This window comes from Heptranchias perlo, chromosome 39 (genome assembly GCF_035084215.1).
Source record: "Heptranchias perlo isolate sHepPer1 chromosome 39, sHepPer1.hap1, whole genome shotgun sequence".
NCBI lineage: Eukaryota > Metazoa > Chordata > Chondrichthyes > Hexanchiformes > Hexanchidae > Heptranchias > Heptranchias perlo.
In genome coordinates, this window is record NC_090363.1 from 4839725 (window position 1) to 4853180 (window position 13456).

The window sequence follows — 13456 nt, forward strand, 5'->3', positions numbered from 1 at the left end:
CTCTCTCTATCTCAGATCTATATGTCTCTCTATATCTCAGATCTATATGTCTCTCTCTATATCTCAGATCTATATGTCTCTCTCTCTATATCTCAGATCTATATGTCTCTCTCTCTCTATCTCAGATCTATATGTCTCTCTCTCTATATCTCAGATCTATATGTCTCTCTCTCTATATCTCAGATCTATATGTCTCTCTCTCTCTATATCTCAGATCTATATATCTCTCTCTATATCTCAGATCTATATGTCTCTCTCTCTATATCTCAGATCTATATGTCTCTCTCTCTATATATCTCAGATCTATATGTCTCTCTCTATATCTCAGATCTATATGTCTCTCTCTCTATATCTCAGATCTATATGTCTCTCTCTCTATATCTCAGATCTATATGTCTCTCTCTATATCTCAGATCTATATGTCTCTCTCTCTATATCTCAGATCTATATGTCTCTCTCTATATCTCAGATCTATATGTCTCTCTCTCTCTATCTCAGATCTATATGTCTCTCTCTCTCTATCTCAGATCTATATGTCTCTCTCTCTCTATCTCAGATCTATATGTCTCTCTCTCTCTATCTCAGATCTATATGTCTCTCTCTCTATATCTCAGATCTATATGTCTCTCTCTCTATATCTCAGATCTATATGTCTCTCTCTCTCTATCTCAGATCTATATGTCCCTCTCTCTATATCTCAGATCTATATGTCTCTCTCTATATCTCAGATCTATATGTCTCTCTCTCTATATCTCAGATCTATATGTCTCTCTCTCTCTATCTCAGATCTATATGTCTCTCTCTCTATATCTCAGATCTATATGTCTCTCTCTCTATATCTCAGATCTATATGTCTCTCTCTCTATATCTCAGATCTATATATCTCTCTCTATATCTCAGATCTATATGTCTCTCTCTCTATATCTCAGATCTATATGTCTCTCTCTCTATATATCTCAGATCTATATGTCTCTCTCTATATCTCAGATCTATATGTCTCTCTCTCTATATCTCAGATCTATATGTCTCTCTCTCTATATCTCAGATCTATATGTCTCTCTCTATATCTCAGATCTATATGTCTCTCTCTCTCTATCTCAGATCTATATGTCTCTCTCTCTCTCTATCTCAGATCTATATGTCTCTCTCTCTCTATCTCAGATCTATATGTCTCTCTCTATATCTCAGATCTATATGTCTCTCTCTCTCTATCTCAGATCTATATGTCTCTCTCTATATCTCAGATCTATATGTCTCTCTCTCTCTATCTCAGATCTATATGTCTCTCTCTCTATCTCAGATCTATATGTCTCTCTCTATATCTCAGATCTATATGTCTCTCTCTATATATCTCAGATCTATATGTCTCTCTCTCTCTATCTCAGATCTATATGTCTCTCTCTCTATATCTCAGATCTATATGTCTCTCTCTCTCTATCTCAGATCTATATGTCTCTCTCTCTATATCTCAGATCTATATGTCTCTCTCTCTCTATCTCAGATCTGTGTCTCCCCCTGTTCATTGCAAGTGTATCGGGCTGTACTGCGTCACTGATGACGTTTCGCCCTAATTTGAATATTAATCTTTTACCAGTTTGGACACTGAAAGCGGCCGGCGGCTCCAGGCCTGGCCCCGGTCCCGGTCCCGGCCCCCTCCTCTCCGACATCGCTACCCTCGCCCTGCCCGCGGTCGCTCTATCGCTGTTTGTTTATTTTCTTTTCCCTTTAATTGATTTTGTTTCGCTCGCTCGCTCTCCCGCTTCACATAACCGCCAAACCCGGGTGTCGCACCAACAACAGTCCGGCCGGAAACCGCCGCTTGTCACATCTTTTGTAGTCCGGCTGGAAGAGCTCAGCGACAACAAAACAACCCAATACTGTACCTGCACATTTTACACTCTCAAATCATTCTCTTAAGCACTCTTAACACTAGGTTATAAATTTGTAGTCAACAGTGGCACAGATTGCAATGTATTTCCAGCATTTTCTGTTTTTGTTTTAAAAGCAGGGATGTGTGTTTAAAACAAAAATATGAGCCAAATGGCCTGTTTCTGTTCTACATGGAATTATATTACATAGAAACTTCAACACAGGAACAGGCCACATGAGCCTCCTCCCACTCTAATAACCCTGCGCCGTATCCTTCTAAACACTTCTCGCTCATGTATGCATCAAGCCTTCCCTCTTTCTATTTGTTTATTTGTAGGAATGATATATGCTAAATCAAAATTTCAGCTATGCACAACAAAGGTGCCCATGTGTTGGAGAGATATCAATATTTCCTCCAAATCCCGCTTAGATTTTCTTTTGATTACCTCTGTCCAATCATCTATTATTTGCGACAGAATTGTGTTCGATATGTTTCATTTTGTTTGCACAGCCTTGCAGTGAGTATTGATCTATATAAACGTTTTGAGTTCATCACACTTCACCTAGACACACTAAAGCCCTTCACAGTTAGCCACAATGATGGGTGAAGCGATTCCCTGGAGCCTGGGAATTGTGAATCAGCTAGTTTTAATCTAAGTGTGCTGCTGACACTGTAACCATTTTTGCAGAGCAGTTGGTCTGAGGATTAAAATTCCACTGAAATTTAGATGGTTCAAAAAATGAAGTGCAAGTAGCTATGAGAATTACCCAAGTCAAATGGACAGATGGTCCCTATTACCTAAGGTAGAATACTAGCAAAACACTTGTCTCTTTATTTCACATGATAGGTGTGGGGGCATCACAATCAAGTCTGATACTGTCTTTGCTCAACATTTGTACTTACGTACTAGACAGTGTGAATCTCTCAGATCCTTTGAGTACACATTTCAATATATAAAGACAATTATCTTTTATATATCTGAAACTTCAACAGCACTTAGAGAAGCAGGGACTCTGATTGATTTTCCTGCTTTTACCGGTGGACCACTCAGGCCAATTGTAGTGTCCCAACTACCGTCCTAACTGAAGTCAGATTACTCAACACAAATCATTGGATCGAACCTGTGATCGTAAGAACATAAGAAATAGGAGCAGGAGTAGGCCATTCGGCCCCTTGAGCCTGCTCCCCCATTCAATAAGATCATTGCTGATCTTCGACCTCAACTCCACTTTCTCACCTGATCTCCATATCCCTTGATTCCCTTAGAGTCCAAAAATCTATCGATCTCAGCCCTAAACATATTCAACAACTGAATAGCCACAGCCCCCTTGGGTAGAGAATTCCAAAGATTCACAACCCTCTGAGTGAAGAAATTCCTCCTCATCTCAGGCCAACCCCATATCCTGAGACTATGACTCCTAGTGTCTTCTGGCCTGTATCGATTAGTGTTATCTTACCCACTATCACGTAAAGTAAGCTCCATTTTGAAACCTAAATCGTGGAATCATAGAAAATTTATGGCACAGACGGTGGCCATTCAGCCTATCATGTCCATGCTGGCCAAAAATGAGCCACCCAGCCTAATCCCACTTTCCAGCAGTTCGTCCATAACCTTGTAGGTTACGGCACTTCAGGTGCACATCCAGGTACTTTTGAGTTGAGAATTTCTGCCTCTACCACCCTTTCAGGCAGTGAGTTCCAGACCCCACCACCCTCTGGGTGAAAAAATTTCTCCTTAGCTCTGCTCTAATCCTTCTACCAATTACTTTAAATCTATGCCCCCTGGTTATTGACCTCTCTGCTAAGGGAAATAGGTCCTCCCTAGCTACTCTATCTAGGCCCCTCATAATTCTGTACACCTCAATTAAATCACCCCTCAGTCTCCTCTGTTCCAATGAGAACAACTCCAGCCTATCCAATCTTTCCTCTTAGCTAAAATTCTCCAGTCTTGGCAAAATCCTCGTAAATCCCATCTGTACCCTCTCACATCACATCTTTCCTGTAATGTGGTGACCAGAACTGTACCCAGTACTCAAGCTGTGGCCTAACTGGTGTTTTATACAGTTCCAGCATAACCTCCCTGCTCTTATATTCTATGCCTCAGCTAATAAAGGAAAATATGCCTTTTTAACCACCTTATCTACCTGTCCTGCTACCTTCAGGGATCTGTGGACATGATCCCTCACTTCCTCTGCACCTCTCAGTATCCTCCTATTTACTGTGTATTCCCTTGCCTTGTTTGCCCCTCCCCAAATGCCCCTTCCCCTAAATGAATAAGACCTGACAGCTCTGCCTGGCGCAATGCTGCAAATAGACTCGAACCGCGCCTTTATCAAAGATGGCGACGCAAAAATAGAAATCGTCACAACCCTCCGTAACGATCGTAACTCAAATCTCGCGAGGTTCCACGCCGCTGCTCCAGCGCGCCAATTTTCAAAGGCGCTTCCTGTAAACAGAGGAGAAAAAAAAGAGCGAAGTGGCAGCTGGTTGTTGTTGTTGTTGTTGTTGAAGTCGGGTGTGGAGGAGGAGGAGGAGGAGGAGGGGATTTGTACTGAGGAAGATCAACGCGGACCCTTCCCCTTCCCCCCCCTCTCCCTTCAGTGTCTCGCGGACGGAGCGCGAGCACCGATGACCTAACAATCGAGTCCCCCCCCCCCAACCCCGAGCCCCGATGACCTAACAATCGAGTCCCCCCCACCAACCCCGAGCCCCGATGACCTAACAATCGAGTCCCCCGCTCCGAGCGCGAGCCCCGATGACCTAACAATCGAGTCCCCCCCCCCCGAGCGCGAGCCCCGATGACCTAACAATCGAGTCCCCCCCCCCCCCCCCGAGCGCGAGCCCCGATGACCTAACAATCGAGTCCCCCCCCCCCCCCGAGCGCGAGCCCCGATGACCTAACAATCGAGTCCCCCCCCCGAGCGCGAGCCCCGATGCTCTAACGGTCGCCCCCCCCCTCAAACCCGCCTGTCAAAGCGAGGATGCTGTCGGAAGTGCAGCCGTGTCTGCAGCTGCTGCGCATCGGCCCGGCGCCCAGCCCCAGTCCGAGCCCAGGGCACGGGCAGAGCCCCGGCCTAGCCCCGACGACGCCCGGCTCTCCGCGGTCACGGCCCCCCGCCCGCGACCTTTACACTTTCCTCCCGGCCGGGCAGCGCTGCACCTTCCGCCTCGGCCGCCGGCCCGACCTGACTGACCTGTGCCTGAGCTCGGGCCGGGCCGAGGAGCTCATCTCCCGGGTTCACGCCGAGCTGCAGGCTGAGAGGGGCACGGCCGGAGATTGGAGGGTTTACATCGTGGACAGGAGCACGAACGGTAAGGGAGGGGGTTAATGGAGGGGTTCGTTGAGGAGGGGGGAGGCGAGGATAATAGGAGGGAGTGGTGGGAGGGAGAGTTAATAAGAGGGGGTTAAGGGGAAAATAGGGTTAATGAGGGGAGAAGGGTTAATGGGGATGAAGCTATTAATAGGAGAGGGGATTAATGGAGGAGGGTAGTGGGGTGAGAAAGTAGAGGGTGAGTGAAGGAGGAGAGGGTAGTTAGTGGGGGTTAATGGGGAGAGATTTTAGTAGATGGTGAGGAGAGGGTTAATATGTAGGGATAAGAGCATAATTCTAATGGAGGGAGTAGGAGTGCAGGACTAACTAATGTGGGTAGGAGTGAGGGCTTGTTTGGGGTTACGAGAGTTATGAAGATGGGGTAATGGGAATGCGGGGGCTAATGTGGAGGGGTTATTAGTGCACATGAGGTCAAGGGATGTTTTAAAGTGGACAAAGCAAGGGGCTTTCACGTGGAATCAGATAGATGAGGTGGGTTTAATGTAGAGAGGGGTAAAATGGGGAAAGAGGTTTTTCAGTGTGAAAATCATCACAGCCCTCTGGCTATTGCTGTCTATCACAATACTTGTCATTTGGGGGGAAAATATGAGCATCTTCTACTTGTTTCCTTATAATCAAAGTGGTAAAATTATAAGATGACAGTTCTGTTCCCATAATGCCTGTGACAGATGGTCCATCAGAAGGAGTTGGCTATTGTTTGATGTGAGATCACTAGTGCGGGGTTGTAGTGATTGATCTCCGTAAGGTGCTGAACAAAGGCCAGGTGCTTCTTCACTGGGAGGGAAAGAAAACCAGAGACAGAGGCGTGCAAGATTGCATTGTGTTCCTTCTGGTGGCCATTTTCTGAGCTGTATTAGATGCTTGCAAGCCGACTGTCTGTTCTTTCATGTGTAGACGCAAGGAAGGGGAAAGAGAGAAAATACCTTTTTTAAAAAATAGAGTTTTTCATAAAAGGGTATTTCATTCTTTTAAAAAGAAAAATCATACTAATGGCTTTGTCATTGTAGGTACTTTCGTGAATGACATTCGCATTCCCAAAGGCCAAAGAATGGAGCTTGCAGATGGAGACACAGTCACGTTTGGTCATCCTGATGCAATGAATATCCCTGAGGGCTCCTTGGCAAGTCAGCAGGATTCTGAGTTCTATTTCCTGTTCCAGAAGGTCAGTGTTCGTCCGGCAGACTTTGATGCCATAACAATCCCCAAGGTTCAGAAACAATATGGATTCCGACCCGTTTGTTCTACAGACAAGTGTATCTCTCCCCAAGGGGCGAGGATCCGAAGCTTCACAAAAGCACCCACTGCATCCCGGGCAACGTTGATTCTGAACTCCATTGGGAGCATCAGCAAACTGAAGTCACAACTTTTCACATTCCACTCAGAAAGGGGAGACAAAAGCCAACGCGGTGATACAAAGGGGGTCCTGGAGAAATTTCAGCAGTTCTCGTTGGACGGCCACCATTGCAATAACAGCACTATTATCACCACTCCAGCCCTAAAGAGGCCATGTGACCGACCGGTAACCAAGCATCGGCGGAAGACAGTTCACACCGTCCTTCCAGACCTTGAGCTGGAGGAGGAAATCCAACGGTTTTCAGTAGAGGTGCAGCAAAGTGCTACCAAGCGTCGGCAATGTAAGTCGGAGTCTGATCTGGACCCAGATCTGTACCGGCAGTTGACTTTGGGTGTTCGGGAGTTATCACCGGAACCAAAACCTGTTCTCAAGAAGCATAAACTGGAGCACGATAGGCATGTCCTCCGGGATTCGATAGAGAATGCACACATCACACCCACTGGGTAAGTCCCTATGGGTTCCTTGAGTATAAAATATTAAGGAAAGAGTCTTGCTCGTCATGATTCCCTCAGACACCAGACTATGAATTGTCATTGACTTTTTATTGAGGTTAAGATTTTGTCACCTTTCGCCAAGATACACATTTATTAATTGTGTATGAGTACCCAGCAACCCCAGATCCAGAATAACGTGATGCTGTCGCTAGCATTTGGATTTTATAAATAGGGGCAAAGAGTACAAAAGTACAGCAGTTATGTTAAATTTGTTCTAGACAACGATTAGGCTCTGGTTGTTGTGCAGTTTTGGCTGCCCTGTTATAGAAGATATTAAAGCCGGGGCCTTTGTGTAGTGTACATTGACCAGGGAAATGCCAGGGATAAGAAACTATAGTTGAGGTGAGAGGCTTGAGATGCTGGAACTATTTCCACTAGTGCGGAGAAAGCCGATAAGAGATTTAATAAGAGGTTTTAAAAACTAAGAGGGGTTTGTGATAGTGTGAATCGGGAAAGACTTTCCTCTGCTGGGGTAATTGGTGCCAAAGTGTCAACAATTTAAAGATGGTCAGTAAGAATGGAGAAAGGTAAAGAGAAATTTCTTTATATGGAGAGCTTTTACAGCATGGAATATTTTGCCATAGGGAGCAGTTGAGGCAGACGCCATTGCATCTATGAAGGGAGCAGTGGATAAACTTCTGAAGCTGAAGAAGTTACAGGGCTACGGGGAGAGAGCAGGGCAGTGGGATTAGTTTTGGATTACTCGAGCAAGAGTCATCACAGATGTGGATGAATGACTTCCTTCTGCGCTGCATGGTTCTCTAAGTTGAAAAAATTAGGGTTAGGGACATAAATACAATGAATAGAATAGAATTAAAACAGAGCTAGCAATTGATCTTGGGCTAACAGTAGATGCATTCTTTTCAATGTCCAGATAATGTAACAAAGCAATTAAAGTAACAGAAAGCTAGGATATACAGCCAAACAAAAGAATTTGGCCACGGTTTACTACTTTTACATTAGTCTTTCTGCGAATTTTCCTGTCATTCATTTTAGTGGTCAGGAAAATTGTGGACTGGTGAGTATAGTAGCAGAAAACCCTGGCTGATAACTCCACAGAAATTATGCTACGGCTTTGCAATGCATTTGCTGCCATGCTTAGAACACGTGTTAAGTTTTGATCACGGCACAAAAGATAAACCTGCATTGGAAAGGCGGCAGAAAAAAGCAACAAGCTGATCCTAAGTGTAAAGACAGTGAGCTATAGGGTACATTAAGACTTTACAGTCTAGAAAGAATGGGGGCCTCATAGAAGTATATAAAATATTAAGCTGCATAAATAAATGAGGTAAATTTAAATGTGGTCTCAAAGTACACTTAAGAAAGTAGGATTGGATGAAATAAATGGAAATGATTTAGTAAAAAGTAAATTCATGGAACTGTAGAATTTTACAGTACAGAAGGACTCCGTTTGTCCCATCAGACTATACCAGCTTGCTGAAGGAGCTGTCCACTTAATCTCATTCCCCTGTCTTTTAACAGACACGAGGAAAAAGAACCTTTACTCTGAATGATAGATGTTGGTAATAATTATACCCAGCAAGTAATAGTGACAATAAACTAGGGTTTATAAAATTAGGGTTATAGAAAATAAAAGTAGATGTCAGGAAGGTAGAGCTAATGTTCGAGAGGGATCGGCTTCAATTGGCTGAACAGCCTTCTGTCACCTCCATCTTTTCGAATGTTATTTTGGTATAAATTGAGATGTCATTGCCATGAAATATCTTTCGTATATCCTGTTACAGCATTGTATTTATAATTATTGGTACTTCTCATTTGAAGACGATAAAAAGGATAAATATTTGCAACCCAAGTCACATAACAGCCTTGTTTGCACTAGACCAGCCCATCAAAACTCTTTGTCAGTATTTTTCTCCACAATTCCCCCAGTTTAATCTCCCTCTCTCCCTCCCTCTTTTTCCTGTTTGCTTACCATACCCTTTAATATTCCTAGTTAAGAACTATCTAATTTCCTTTTCAAAGAATTTATGGACTCTGATACAGAAATGGTTTGCGGTAGAGAATTCCAAGTTCTAACTATCCTTTGTGTAAAGAACAAAAAGCAAAATAATGCAGATGCTGAAAGTTGGCAAAGCAGAGCAGGCCCAAGAGACGGTGGAAGAAAAAAGTTGATACTAAAGTGACTTTTTAGTTTTTCGTGCTTGCCATTCTACTTACCTATCCTCCTTTAGCTCTTCACACCCTCATTCTCATGTATGCTTCTTATTATGCCTCCTTTTGTCTCCTGCGCATATCACTTCTGCCATTTAACCATTTCCTGTTCCCCACTTTAGCACCTTGCAAGTCTTTATTTATTTTCATGTTTGATTTTCCCTTCCCCCTTTCCCTTGTCCTGTTCCTTTTTAAAATGCTGTTTATCTGTAATATCTTTCAATTGTGAAGCACGGTTTATACTTGAAGTGTCAACTGATTTGTGGCTCTCTTGACAGGTGCTACCTGACCTATTGTGTCTCCAGCATTTTCTGTCTTTGTGTAAGGATGTTTTTTCTAACTTTCCCTTTAATTCTTTCTCTGATTGTCTTAAATTTGTGTCTCTTTGTTACCATCTCACCAAGCAGTGGATATAATCTATTTATCTTAGACGTCTTCAAGATCATGAAGGGTTATATCGGGCCACCCATTAACCACCTCCACTCTGGATTTTTTTTTTAAAAAAAGCTCTGTAACCTCTTCATAATTGTAACCCGTTGACCGTGGGAACATCCTATTAAATCTACGGTACACCTTTTCCATTGCTTTTTTATCCTTCCTACAACAGGGTGACCAAAACTATACACAATGCTCCAAGATCTTTTACAAATTCAACATTACCTCCTTACTATTGTATTCTGTATCACTAGTTGCAAAATCAAGGATTCATTCTGCCTTTTTATGGCTTTTTCTACTTGCACTACCACCTTTTAATGATCCATGTATCTGTACACCAAGATCCCTTTGCCCTTTTGCTCAACGTGTTATATTTGTGCTTTGCTGAGAGTTTCTTATAGGATGTACTTAGTAAAGCCTCGTGATTAAGGACGATGGATTGGTATCTTCTGGAGTCGTCATGAACAAAACACTCCCACTGTAACCATAGAAACCATCCAACCCTTAAGGGAAAGGAAATAAAAGATTAGGGGGACTATCTTTTGTTAAAGTACTCTTCCATTTTATTCTGAAAAATTATATACTTGCAAAAATGTTTTGTAATAAAAATGTTAGTTTCCTGAATTGCGCAGAGACCCATCAGGTCTAGACTTCTCCAATAATATCTCTGACATTGTGTGTCCTGGAATGGCTTCATTCAATGCAGTGGGGCCCATGATTTCAGACCAGCTTGAGAGCCAAACAGGAGCTACTCCAACTTGTGAACCCAGGCCACTGGCTCGTCTGGGGAAAACGTTCAACAAACTTTTAAGTACCTGTTTGACCTGCCTGAATTACTAATGAGTGGACAGTTACCCCGTTTATGGTTGTCTGGTTGCCCAGTGACTATTGGGACCAAGTTAATAATAAATCCTTATTTTCATAAATATTTGATGAAAACATTAATAGTTGGGCTCCCTCAATACCTGGGTTAGAAGGAGCAAAATTATCAAGGTTCCTGCTCCTATTTGCTATCTTCAGGAGATGAGAGCAGAGAATTGGTTGGGGGTGTCAATGATCTGGGCAATTAAATTACATTTTTTTTATGCCTCTCCATATGGTAGGTGCACCTACACTTGCTGATTGGTTTTAGCTGTAAATTCTCTGGTTGTTTAATTTGTTGCCTAGCATATGCATTTGTTGCTGTATTCATAACCCATTTTATCTTCTATTGTTTCATCAACATCAACTATAACAAGTAAAAAGTATTGTGCCTGGATAAATTCGGTTGGCCACCAGGGGACTGCCCAGTGAGGTCAGTTCAATCCTTGGTCTGTGCTCAGTTATCTGATTTCAGCTGGGCTAATGGTAGGGACACTAATATTTTGCTCCATGGGCAAGAGTGAAGGGGACAATAGGCCAGGTTCCTGTAGGCAATCATTGTCCAGCAATCCCTGCTGGTAGTTCATGAATATAAATGAAAAGGTCGGGCTCAGCTGTGATTTTTTTTTTTCCCCCCTCACCCCATTCCCATCAAATAAACTGCCATTGTGCACTGTCCAGACAAAACATGATTAATGGCCACTTGGGAATTATATCCCAGGATTGAACAACTGGAGGGGGGGAATTTGGGGGGAAAGGTCTAAAACTTTATGGATTGGAAAATGCAACAGAAAATCATAGTAAATTTCACTGATTTCCGGGTTTCTAAATATAATCTTGATTTGTAGAATATTGTTATAACGGCAGGGTCAGAGCTTTGGAGGAAAACGCTTTAGATGATTTGCCAGTTATGCATTGAGCTGTGCATGTTCAGTTCAACATTTTAAGGAAGTAATGGGTGGTTAGATTAATTGATTGACTTGGTGAAGTGAATTACTGTATATCATTTATCACTTGGAGTGCTCTGGGTATGCTTGACTGTTGAAATTTCATTGGGAAATCTAATGGGTAGGTTTGGTGGTGGAGAGGAGAGATCCGTGCTAATGGGGAATGGATGACCATCTGATTTTGGGCAAATATAGAGAATTGGAGACTGCAGTACACATTGCAATGGTGTCCACTAATGGTAGAATATCAATATGGATCTACTGTGGCTGGATTTCTCTAATTGTAATACAGTACTTGCATGTTCTACTCACCTTAATTGCATGATAAACATCTTATTTTCCAGAATGAAGCTTGGTTCAAATAATGGCCAAATGGATGGTAGTTGTTTTTGAGTCTGAAGTGTCTTTTTCTAAAAAGTTTTCTCCTTGCTGTGCTTATTTCATCCTTGACAGGTGTAATACTTGTGTCCACAGAGCATTCTTGGGGATGACTGGACCCCCCCCATTTCTTTCACTCCTCCACACCGCCCTCCCACAACTTCCCTGGACAAGCTATAGGTTCTGTCTGGTGGCTCTATTTGCAGGAGTTTGGAAACCTGCATGTGAAAGATTGCAGGATTGTGCCAATACCCTAAAAAAACTATGATGCAGTGAATTGTAGTACTGGAATAGGAAAATGAGCAGCCTATTGCTAACCGTTTTGGGTTTTTCTTTTCTTTCAGAAAGAAGCGGGGGCGGCCTCGGAAGCATCCACTGGGCAGCATCGCACTGGGTTCAAAAGTCATGTGCAAGGTCTTCACCCATACGCTCTATACTGCAGAGCAGTGCGCTGCTGAGCGGTGCCAGTTGCCGCAGGAAGATACTGTGGAGTGGGTGCAGTGTGACGATTGCGATGCGTGGTATCACGTGGCTTGTGTTGGATGCAACTACACGGCTATGAAAGAGGCTTCAGCTGAATTCCACTGTGGCTGCACGTAACAGTAACTTTGTACAAATCAAAAGACACAATCAATAACTATCTTCCGGTCAGGGTTCTCCTTAAAGCTTTGTGAGCTTGAGTTGAAAATGTCGACAATCTGCTGTGGCTACTGGCCTTTTTTCTGCCCTTTTAATATCTGGGAGTCGAGGCTCTAGCAAATTTCAGACTTACAGGCCATGAAAGGTTGCGTTGCGTTATTATATTAGTTCCACCAGAGGGAGTGCCATTACTTCTGCCACTCATCTGAGGGCTACCACTGGTACATATCCAACAGTGCAGCCTTGTACAAACAGCATGGACTCTTGGACTTTGCAAAATGCCTGAAGGTCTGATTGTGTTGATATCCTTGGGGGAAGGGCTAGATCAGTATTCCCTCAAACTTTTCTTGATTTGTGAAATGCTATTTTTCATGTCACTTGTAAAACTCCAAGATTATCATTAACTTTCTGAATATTTAGCATAAAAGCAAATCCTGCTGCATCCAATGGAGGAGCAGGCTTCTATTATAATTAAAACATAAAGGGCCAATCCTCAATGCCTTAATTGGTAAATGCACTGCAGAGGACTGAACCATAGAGACCGCAAAAGTCCTAGGTGCAATCTGACAACTTAACTAATTGCAGCCATAACAATAGAGGTCCTACAGTTTACAGCAGCATAGTTTACCAGGGTGGGGAGAAGATCGACCAGGAATCCTGTTCCCAGTGATTGTTGTCCAATAGTTTTATGTTGAAAATTGCCATGCATGTGTTGAGTGAAGACTGGATCCAGCTTGGCTGTGGTACTCTTCACAGTTACATACACTGCTAACATTCCAGATATACATGAAGAATGGACACTTGGGTGAGGCCGTGCCAGATGGCGCATGATACCTGTGGAACCATACCTCGGCATGATGTGACACCTTCAGGAGATTTTTTAGTAATGATTTGGTAGCTGTAACTTCAGAAAGTTAGCCTTTCTAGTAGGAGGCGCTTGTTGAAAATATTACCTTTGACTGGCATTGCACTTG

The 13456-nt window shown here is 43.1% G+C and overlaps 2 protein-coding genes across 2 annotated transcripts in view; one reads left to right on the forward strand and one right to left on the reverse strand.

The window, feature by feature from the left end:
- The window catches only part of LOC137305129 (coiled-coil alpha-helical rod protein 1-like), a 35198-nt gene extending 33411 nt beyond the window's left edge, over nucleotides 1–1787 (reverse strand). Inside the window, exon 1 of the mRNA XM_067973920.1 lies at nucleotides 1592–1787. Within this exon, the coding sequence (XP_067830021.1) occupies nucleotides 1592–1667 (76 nt within the window). The 5' untranslated portion in view covers nucleotides 1668–1787. The remainder of the gene's footprint in view (nucleotides 1–1591) is intronic.
- A 3064-nt stretch (nucleotides 1788–4851) lies between these two features.
- Nucleotides 4852–12867, forward strand: tcf19l (transcription factor 19 (SC1), like). Its single transcript, XM_067973677.1, has 3 exons — nucleotides 4852–5182; nucleotides 6210–6999; nucleotides 12188–12867. The coding sequence occupies exons 1-3, from the start codon at nucleotides 4852–4854 to the stop codon at nucleotides 12441–12443; spliced, it is 1377 nt and encodes a 458-aa protein (XP_067829778.1). The 3' UTR covers nucleotides 12444–12867.
- Nucleotides 12868–13456: the final 589 nt, after the last annotated feature.